At 47.5% G+C, this 10,989-nt stretch overlaps 1 protein-coding gene across 5 annotated transcripts in view; it reads left to right on the top strand.

The window, feature by feature from the left end:
* Positions 1-10,989, top strand: part of LOC108553142 (PHD finger protein rhinoceros) — a 17,038-nt gene that overhangs the window by 1,656 nt on the left and 4,393 nt on the right. For 2 of the 5 annotated variants that reach the window (XM_017907921.1, XM_017907922.1), the window contains exons 1-4: positions 5,316-5,921; positions 6,071-6,274; positions 8,356-8,474; positions 8,759-8,933. In XM_017907921.1, the coding sequence (XP_017763410.1) occupies positions 6,112-6,274; positions 8,356-8,474; positions 8,759-8,933 (457 nt within the window). In that variant the 5' untranslated portion in view covers positions 5,316-5,921; positions 6,071-6,111. Of the gene's footprint in view, positions 1-1,132; positions 1,410-5,315; positions 5,922-6,070; positions 6,275-8,355; positions 8,475-8,758; positions 8,934-10,989 lie in introns of those variants that run through there. The other 3 variants (XM_017907919.1, XM_017907924.1, XM_017907923.1) reach the window with 3 other exon arrangements.

Raw genomic sequence — 10,989 nt, 5'->3', positions numbered from 1 at the left:
CACGACGCTGCTGTTGCACCTCCACATGTTTTCCCGTGGAACGAAAGGTGAAGAGGACGTGTCTCCGTGAGAGAGACTGGGTGCGGCTACAAAATTAATAGGCGTTGATTCGGATAGAGCCTGCTGCCGCCCTGTTCAATTCGATTAATCAACACCGATTGATCGTACGCCGGTGCAGAGGGTAGGAAGAAAGGAACGGCGAGAGAGAAGTGGGTAATTCCGATTTTGAAAATAACCAGGCCACGTTTTTCCATCCCATAAATATCTGATCGATTCAATGGCCCATTGGCGGAAACTTGCTCCTTGGGAATGGGGAGGTGGTGCAATGACACGGCAGGACATGTGGACGCAATCGAGTCCGATCCGAGGGATGGTGGAAAATCGAGGTAAATATTAATAAACATTCCCGTGGAATTTCTCTGGAATTTCTATTGCGAGAGTACGATCGTACGACGAGATCTCACAAAGGATGTCGCTCGATCAAACCTCCAGAGAATTCCACCCCCGTGATAATTGTCCCTACGACCAACGATACTTTCCCTTTCGTCCAAGGATTCTTCCAGCGAGGATGATCGAATGAAATCTCGATGAGATTCATCGTCGGCTCGATTGAAATATCTTAAGGACAACGAATGCCTCGAAGAATGCTCGGATTTTCTCCAGTAATCACCACGACCTATACCCTTTGACGAATTTCGCGGAGAGGCTTGGAAAGCAGACCTAAAAGCGTTTGCTAGCTAGGATGGAAAGAAGAGATTGAAATACGCGTTGCAACCCTTTTAGCAGATATACTCGGATCTCCATCGATCGTTTAAAGGATCACGACTCGAAACCTTCCATAGAATTTATCTCTACATAGGCTTTCCACGATATTACATCCTGTCGTGGGATTTTCGCTCGTCGGCGCATTCCTGACCTGGATCAAGATCCTATCCATCTGACGGCTAAAAAATCAACAGTTCCCTCGATTCGAACGATTCCCGCGATTCGACGAAAATAAACGAGTCAATGTATCCAAAGCAGAAGTCTAGTGAATCGTTCGGGAGGTGGAAGCTGATCAAGAACGTCTACGCTACGTGACAGAACTCTGCGATACTTATGACTCATTCTAAAGACGAGCATCAGAGGAAGAAGCAGTCTATCTCGCGTAGGTACACGCGTTAGGCAAACGAAACGTTTCTGACAGTTGGTCTCGTCGAGTTCAACGAGGAATCCGTGTCGTGGTCTTCCATCGGTGCGTGTTTTCCAGTGTCGTACGACAGAGGAAACAATGGATCCGTTGACGGTGATCCATCATCCGTGAAATAGACCAGCGACGATCGAGCCTCCGCTCTGGTCCAACCGAATCTCATCTTCGTCGGTGTCACGAGCGAACTTTGATTGGAAGTTCGTTACGTCGTGGCGAGCAAGTAAGGATTTAATTGGAACATCCTGGCAAAAAATTCACCTCTCGTTAAACGATTACCGCGTTGCTTCCTCCGCTTTTTTCCCAGGGGTTTATGCGGATCGTTCCTCGCCCGGCGGCGGCTTGATCATCGATCCTCGCGTTGGAACCGGATGAAATCGAACGATGAATCGAGCCAACTCTAGTTTTCCATTTCAATTTTGCCTTTTCTCTTTTTTCCTCCCTTTTTAATCTTTTATTTCGTTATTCAGAGGACAGAGGGACAGAGAACGTCGTCGTAGCTGTTGGGATTCCCGGCTGATCACGGTGTTTCGAAGTTGCGCCACGATAAAATCGATTCCCTCGGAACGTGCGAAAAAATATACGGATGGGATCGGAATTTTGAAAGCCGTCCGAGCAAGAGGACGTTTATAAATAAATCGAACGTGCTGGTTTGCCCGGCTTATTCGACTTGGCGCCCCGACGTCCAACTTCCTCTAAAACCTTATCAGATGTATCCCTGGAAATACTCCGTCCGATGCTTGCAAAATACGTTGGAGATTGTACGTGTCGAGTGGGGATTGAATAACGATAAAGGAGATACTAATATAGATCGTCCTGTTTCGCGACGACACGCTTCCAATTCACCGACCCGACCGTCCAGTAATGCGTATCGTTGCTCTGTGCCAGTTCCTACGAGCGAGATACCTCCAATTTACGCCTCACGAGTGACGAGGCAAAGTGCTCGGTGAATATGAGTCAGCCTGATTACACCTATACCGAGCGATTCTTAATTTTATAATAATTTTCGTACCGCAGTCACGTTCCACGCGATTCCTACGTTGGCGGTTACGAGGAATTTTCAACAACTACGTCAATTCGCCCCACTCTGCTATCTTCATCCATTCTTCTGACGCTCCACGCTATCCCGAGCAGTATCATTCAACGAATTCGAGATTTTCGATGGATACTATGGATCTTTCTCTTCGTTCAGACACCATAGACGCAATGGCCCAAGCTTTGTCTCTGACTTCATTTTTCTCTTCTTTTACTGTCCTCGCATTCGATGCTTCCTCTCGACAGAGACTAATTGGAATTTTCAATAGACATTCGAGTTCATTCGTTCCACTTCGTTACTCTAACTCTCCAGTTAGAGACCCTAAATAATCACAGGGTGGCCGATGCTTCGTTCCAGGGAACTTAATTCTGCGACAATCTTTGGGCTAGGTGTGGGCAGTAACATTTCACGTATTACTTCAATAGTAATTAATTTCCAACAAATACACTCCGTTATCGCGATTCGCTTCTGTACTCCTCCATTTAGACCGCGAATAAGATTGGGCGAGACTACGAACCAGGGCATTCCTCTTCCGCCAGCCAGCCATTGTACCGATCGAGAAACCCCTAACGTACCATTTTTTCTCTTCTTTGTCGTTGTCGTAGACTCGCCTCTTGAATGTTTAAACGCGCTATTAACGATCGGTCGGTGGTAGAAATCGGAGAATCTACTCATAGGATGCGCTCAAGAGAGAAGACTGGTGTGACAACCGGTAGGAGAAAAATCGATGGGAAGTAGGACGGAATGGGACAGAGACGTTCCTGTACACACCGGGATTAAAGGTGAGGAAGCTAACGGGCGGCGAAACGACGGGGACCCGTGGTCGTTTCATTATTCATCGGGCGCGGTTGTTCGTTTGGCTAGGTGGAACGATTATCGGCTATCGGCGGCCAGGCTGCTCCTTTCCATTTTATAAAAGAAGGAAGGAAACCGTGTGTATCCGCCGTGTGTCTATCCGACACGAGCAAGTACGTACATACGTGCACCGCTGGCATCGTGTAACCGCTAACAAGGCTCTTCTATTTATAGCGGCGTTATGCCGCCTCTTCGAGAGTCGCTCGGCTGTTTTCCGATTTTCCCCGCAGCCGGGGGTCTCCACGACCTCGCTGGAACTGCACACCGGTCCGTCGATCCGAGAATAGAGCCGTCTAGCCTTCCCATGGAACGAATCTGGTCTGGTAACCGGCACCACTGTCTTATCATCTCTTCTTCGCCAGGGAACCTACTGCACGATACGATCGTTAAGAACTAGGCGCGAGTACTGTGCGTACCCTGCGAGAAGTCTGCTCTGCGCACACCTCGCGAGAAGCTTGCTGTGAAGTCCACGACAGCTTCGATACCGAAATCCTAAGCTTTAGGTTCTCTTTGACATGCGTTGATGTGGTAGTAGGATATATCATGATTGCTTCAAACGATAGTGTGCTCGTGAATTGCTGTATTAAGCGACGACTCCGATTGATGACTGGCTGACACTCTGGACCGCCTACTTTTGAGTTTGCTAACATTTAATCTGTTAGATACAAAGACACTCGATTGGAAAAATATATAGTGTCGAGTCAAACTCAGCGAGAAAGGGTGGATCCTTTACGCCATGACCAGTAAATCCATGATCCTTTCGCGAGAGTTCTTGGGAGACACACACCACAGGGTGCTAGATAGATCGATGTCGATGACTTCCTGAAGATGGAAACAGAGAGAGGGAAGAGGTTGTCGAACTGGTTGGAAGCATTCGCGTGGACAGGGATGAGACCTAACGCGGAACCTAATCCAACGTTGTTCTTCCGGTCTGGGTTGTGGCGGTTCGAACAAGGAAAAGTCTCGAGGTAGCTCCACTTTGCACTCGAATCGAGTGCAGTTTTAGTAGAGACCTAGCCAATAGGAGCGAGCTTTTGCACGGGATCGGCGTTATCAGGAAATGCAACGTCTCGATGCTCGTCTGGATGGCTATTAGACCTCTCCACTTGGCTCCCTTCTCCGTCTATCCTCGAATCAAGCGTGATCTTCCTTCGGAGTAGACGCTTCTTGGCTATTGGCACTATTCCATGCTCCTGCAGCCACTCCTACGCGTTGACCAAGCTACTGGTAGCTCTCGCTGCAGTCGTTAAACCCAGTCTCCTCTCGGGCGATGAGGAATCACGGTGTCTCACTCGATCTAATAGCCACGATCGGCCGATTATGAAACACGAGAGAGAGAGAGTGACGTGAAGAGAGGTGTATTGGAGACACAAAGGCTGTTGCAACTGGTCTAGACAAATGTAACCGAAAAACGGGCGCTGTAGACCGTGAAGTAACCCCTTTGAACATGCTCGTGGAAAAAAACAGCCCCTGGAAACATGGCTGGCTCGGTCACATCCCGAACTCGATCCTGGTCATCGTGTGCACCCGTCTACGAGTCAAACGGAGCACGAAATTGCGTTCGGAAGATCCAAAGGACAGGTGAGCCGTTGGAGTCGCTTCAGTAGTTAGAGTCGTCTAGAGTTAGACACGAGTCTGAGCCGTGTCATCCGTTTCACTGGGTGTCGAAACAGATCGAGTGATTCGACAAGGAATTGTTATTGTATCGCAAGGTTCCAAGCGATATTTGCACCCTGGAGCTTGAAATTTCAATCTGAGGGTTGTACGAAACGCCCAAACCGATGCCAGTCATTTGGATGGATATATGGATAGTACGGATGGATAGACGAAAATGAAAAAGAATTCTGAAGCATAGAAAAAGATAACGGAAAATTGTGCTATGGATTCCTATAATTTCTTACGGTGTTTCTCGAGCATCGAAAAATGGGGTTGCTTTTGTATCACGGCGCGTACGGGTGATTAACCCTTAAAGGCTACCATGGCTAGAACTTCACCCCTTGCAAATTTTACTTTGATCTTATCGAACAACGTAACCACTAGCAATACTAACTTTATGAATATTTATCGACGTCGTCCGTAGTGTGGACGTTGTTATAAAACAGATCTCGCGTGCAACAGATTCTCCCATCTACGCTGCTATGAGTGTAACGAAAAGAAGTTAACTCGAGGGTGATATTTACGAAGACTTTAAGGGGTCAAGAGGGGTTAATCATGGAATTTTAACCTGGATGGATCAGGAATCGTTGGTAATCCGAAATGGGAAGAAGATAACTATAGATCATGCGAGATTCGCAAGTGGGGTGGAAGAACGGCAAGTTTGCGAGGTGGTCCGAATCTAGTCGAAATCTATCGCGGTTCTGCTCGGCTTCCGGCCAAATGTTTCAACTATTCCTGCTTATTTTCGACTTCCTCGTATCCCCGATGTTCCCCTGTTTTTCCAACGTCGTCGAATTTCCGTGAAAGATCTACTCCAGACGGATCGATGATCTTCGATCGATGAACAGGCGAGTTGCCTAGGAAATTCCCAGTGGCCGCTTTAAAAGAGCCTCACGTTCGCGCGAAAGTCACGGATGTTGGAGCAGAAGACTTCGTTTAGCTGCTGCTTCCTCTCGAGACGGCCAAACAATTGATTTACCAAGAGATTGGAAGACGCAAAACAAGACACCGTGAAAGAGATCCTACCAAACTGCTCCTCGCTCTCTACCCTCTCCATCCAGTTCCATCCCGACACACCGCGAAACTAATTTCCCACTCGTTTTCATGCAACTCTCGGCGACACGAATTTTCTCATTTTCGTTTGCCTAAATGGTGTAGCGAATCGCTGTCGTGGCTCTTTAACGAAAGGTAAATACTCTTGACATTTCACTTATGAATCCTGGAATACCCAGTGCTTTTACTCGCTTAATACCCGTCGATAAATTATTCATAAAATACTTAAGCGAAATTGTAAGCTGTTTCTTCTTTCCTCCCGTTCTGCATCTCGATTGTTTCAGATCGACCGTTTCCGTCGATCGAAGGACAAAAACCATAGTCGATGATCGTCGGGAGATCGTTCATAGCACACGGCTGTGTATTTAACACGTTGAAGCACGAGATTCAGTCTGAGCCCCTCGAGACTTCGTTGCTAATTGGCTCAGCGTATCAACGACCTTTCTTACACCGCGAGCTTCCTTTTCTCCCTAGCGCACGAGGAAAGAGTAAGCTTGAACCAACTTTTTAGTTAATTTGGATTAATACACCGTGAGCTAGGGTTCGTATCGACTCACTCACACCAAGATTGTTAATTAATGTTGCAATGCCTGAGTTATCGCTGTCCTCTTCCACTCTTCGCTCTGTCCGATGACACCTTTGACACCTTTGACACCTCCTGACGACACATGCTGACATAGTAACCGGTCTAGTCAACTCGCAGCTGCTTTATCCCGCTCTCTGCCACGTCTTTTCTTCGGTGACTCGACCCTGCTCGTGTGATTCCATTCATAAATGCGATAATTACGATTCACGTGTCCCATTTTTACGGATCACGATCTCGTCATTAGCGTACTAGCCATCTTCTTCGTTAATCAGCATACCCGAGGTTCGCGTGGCACGTTGCAATTAAAGAAATCGAGACAAATAAGGCCCATAACATATTTCCATTTCCTCGGGGTCGAATAAAGTTTCTACCTTTGGCAGACAGTCGTTAAACTTTACTCAAAGGTCTCCAGCATTCCGTTTCAAAGCGTACAACGGGCAGGAATTACGTAGCTACCCTGCACCATCGCCCCTCTGCCTTCCTCTTCGTTCGCCAACTTTCGCGGATATCTTCAATCCGTTCATCGGACGTCCATGTAACGCGATTTGCCCAACTCGGAGGCCTCCGTCGAATCCGAAGTCCGTTGAAAGAACGCTGGAACAAAGGGCGGAATAAACCGGGGCCGAAGTTAGGAACAGCACCGCGTTTCCAAGTTTCTGACGGCGGAGGAAAGTTCTGCTATGACAAACCTATTCGCTTCGCGCGAATTTTCGCGGTTCCGATATTTACGCGTGCTACTTGTTGACGTTGTTTGTTTCAAAGAGGAAACCAGGCTCACCGCGAGGTTTGCGGATGCGCTCGGCTCCGTCACGCGATTGTCTTCTCTCGAAGAAATCGGCTTACGGTTTTAGCACTGTTGACCTGTAATGGGTGGCCTGCGAATATGGTACACATAGATAATATTAATCAACGCTGCGAGCATTTGGATGACGAGCTGGTTTGGGAAAATTAGCATCAATTGTATACGCACATATGGTTATTTTCGTCGTATCAATTTGCTTTGTTGAAGTGGTGAGATAGAGATAAACAGGTACAGTGAGTCACGAAATTCTCATCTGTAAATCGTTCCCTCCGAACAATTATCTCTCTCGTACATCATACATTCGAAATCCTTATCAATGGGAATGTGTTAATTAAGCTTCCAATTGATATCGACTTTATTGCAACGTAGCAATAACGCGAACGGAATAACGTCGAGATTAAAGTGAAATAACGTGAAATTTGCATAAATCCTCGCGAAGGTATTCGTACCTTCGGCCTCTTTCTAAAGGTATTTCGTCATCACAACTTTCGGTCGTTGATCGATGTGAATTGAATATTCGCTGACGAAAGTTTTAAAGCTGATGCTGTAGAGGAGCAACGGTTTAAAGTGGAGACACACGATCAGGTTCTTCCTTTAATAGAAATCAACGATCATTTTTATCAGTTGGAACAAACGAAATGTCGATAACCGATTATTTTGGCAATTTTTGTAGCTCCAAGGCGGATAACAGCGATCATGGGGCATGGAAAGGAGACTTTTCCCGTGTGGAACGTAGTAATAAGGTCGCGTAAAAGACGTTTAGAGCTCGTTTGATGGAAAATTGGAGCCGCGGTGGTCGAGCACCACGATGACGTATGACAAGTGGCCCTCAATGTCGGCACATCCTGCACGCCGTGAGTGCGAGTTAATCGATTCGTCCTTCGCTTAAACGTTCTAACGTAGGCACTGATTAGCTTCTTCGACACCGGTGATCTGCCCACGGATTCATCTGCTGGAATTGACTGGGAATAGGTCGTGATATATCACTCCGAGAGGCGTCGATATGTAATTGTCGATTTGTGGCAGTTCATCCAGTGGCAATTAGGGTACCTTCAAAACTGCCCGCCTCTGGTTCAGACGAATAATATCGCGATTACTAGAGTCCGTTATATGGAGAAAGACGATGTGTAAGAAGTTGGGGATGGTGGTAAAGGTGGACTAAAATAAAGGGTATTTTGCAGCATCATCGAGGGCTGAGCTATCGAAAAATATGGCGTCAGGAATACCGAGCGTTCATCAGAGGAAGCTTGGACCAGCGCCGATAGCATCCTTCGAAGACCTGTCCGACGAGGTGGAAAACGTGAGTCCTTCCCTGTGTCCTCCCTGAGCCTCCTCTCTAAGTCGGCTGTTTCGAGCGAGATCCGCTCGAGGTCTATAAGTCGTCGAAGATCTCGTTGATCGCGGGTTACGTGCGTGCGCGTTCCCCCTTCGAAAGTCGAAGTTCCGTGTCCCCGGAGCAGGCCGACACCTGTGTGCGTTGTCCATCAACCATCTACTACCAACCACCACTCAACCACTACTCAACCACTACACCCCAGTGATTGTGACTCGACGACAAAACCAGCCTTACGAATTTGAATGCAGGGGGAACCGGCTGCGCGAATGCCAGGCATCGTCGAGGTCACCACGCCGGCAACGCCTGGTAGTTCGCTTAAGACACCCAGCACGCCGAGAATTGACATCAGCAGGGCGAGCAGTTCCTCCCACCATGAGGACAGTAACTCCAGGGACTCGACGCCGGAGAGGGAACTCCTTGCAGGTATCAGATCCTCGATAGATCACGAAGCAAGTTTGTCGTGGTTCGGTGCGAAGAGGGAGCTGTCGAAATGGCCAGAGTCATCGAATATACCGATTGTTAGGAGCATGTTGTTTCCATTGGCCAGAGCGTGCGTGATTTAATCGTCACTAGTTTTAGGGCCCCGTTGCGTTTATATTTATACGGGTGTAAAGGTGAAGGAGTCACGCGAATATTGCGAGCTACCAAGCATCCATGACGTTCCACCCCCGCGTGTACTTTCTATCCCTGAGGAATGAAACACAGGAACGATAAGATCGCGAGTGATTCATCGTTAGCAACTTTATATTCTGTGAGTCCCGAGTTAACGATTCGATCCGTGGACCTTGCGAGGTTCGCTTAAACAACGGACCAACCCTCGCTGAAAGCAAACCTCGAAAGAAGTTTCCTCGTAGAGGGAAATTGCGAGTTAAATCGTTCTTACGAGCAAATTGAATTTTCCACGGTCGCGAGGACGTGTGACGAGATTCGATTATGTCTCTAGCTAGACGCTGCTCGTTAGTTCCTGCAGCCACTCTCCGTCGTGTGGAAATTTCGAGTACTAAATAGGGACAGTTTGTTTCATCTGTCACGAGTGTCATTACGCTTTATATATTAGTCCTCTGCGTTTCCTTTGCCTGCGAGGGTAGCCGTGGAATAATTCGTTGCCGACGATAGGCCCCCTCTTCAATTTCGTAGCTAACGAGACGTTCGAGGCTCTTTTGTTTGGTCGTTGAACCCTGCTTTCCTACGGTACAGAGAAACGTCGTTTCCTTTGGAATTAAGTAGTCGAGGATAAACTCGGTAAACTAGGCTGTAACGTTGCCATTTTGCCTCTGAGGCCAATGATTCCGTGTTTGCGTTTGGCCTGGACGTTAAATTTGCTGCGCATATTTAAGGGAATAATTCTGCTATTTAATCCAGACGAGAGATTGAAATTCTGAACTGGAATACACGGTGACACACCGAGTGGGTAGGTCTTTCATTTGGTAATAGTGGTACCAACGGTAGCTCCAGGTCCTCTGCTAGAAGTAGCAAACACCTGCTTCGTACAGATCTGCTGTACAACCCGTATAAGGGGTCTTATAGAGGAGTATATGCTATATGATCTAATCTAGACAAAACGTTGAAGTAGTGTCTTGATTGTGCGTTGTTCGAATATTGCTTACACGAAACATCAAGCTGCTAGGTCTTTACATCGTTTAATAATAGTGGCAATAACGGTAGCTCGTATTTCCTTGCTAAAAGTAGCACCCAACTGTGAAACGATCTAAACGTGAGACCGACACGAGAAACGCTTATAACCATCTTTATGGACCATCGAAATTTAACGTCCCGTTGCTATTGTACACTGCGCCGAGAATTAATTGCGAGGTATACCTCGATGTACATGCTGTTAAACGAGTGGCGTATCGATTCGATAAAGAAACGTACCCGAGGATTGCAGCTGGACGCGAAGAAGAAGGTTGCCACCGGGCTTAGCTGCGATCGATCGGGAACAGGCCGCGTGTGTTGTTCACCGATGTCTCTAAATATTCCCCCGAGATAACGCGAGCCCCGCTTCTACTCGTGTGCCACGAATTAATACGCGCCGTGACGTTATGGGAGAATTCAAGGGGAACGCGGCCTGGTGGAAGTTTGTCCTATATTCGAGGGACTCGCCTTTGTCGCTAGCGACACACATACGGCATGTGAAAAGCGACACGTTTCCCGATTGCCTCGCAAACCGCTCTACCACCGCGGATCGTTGCGTTTTTGTCGTGGATCCGTAACGCTGTAACGCGATAACGAGCCTGAATGGCAACTCGATCTTTTCACAGTAATGGGTGATCGTTATTTTCCATTGATTTTGTGCCTTTTCCTTTTCTCCGTTCAAATCGGCGCAAACGCAAGGAATGAGCCCGTTTCGTGCGTTAGCGACACGTTTCGATCGACATTTTCATTTCTTTCGAGGCAAGGCACTTGAATAGAACCGTGCAAAAGGTAGAAACGTTTGTAGAAAGAGAGTTTGAACCCGTACAGTTTTGTTTGTAAATGTAGG

The sequence above is a fragment of the Eufriesea mexicana genome, unplaced genomic scaffold (assembly GCF_001483705.2).
Source record: "Eufriesea mexicana isolate 0111107269 unplaced genomic scaffold, ASM148370v2 scaffold9443, whole genome shotgun sequence".
NCBI classification, from domain to species: Eukaryota; Metazoa; Arthropoda; class Insecta; order Hymenoptera; family Apidae; genus Eufriesea; species Eufriesea mexicana.
This window is presented reverse-complemented; position numbering and strand designations above follow the sequence as displayed.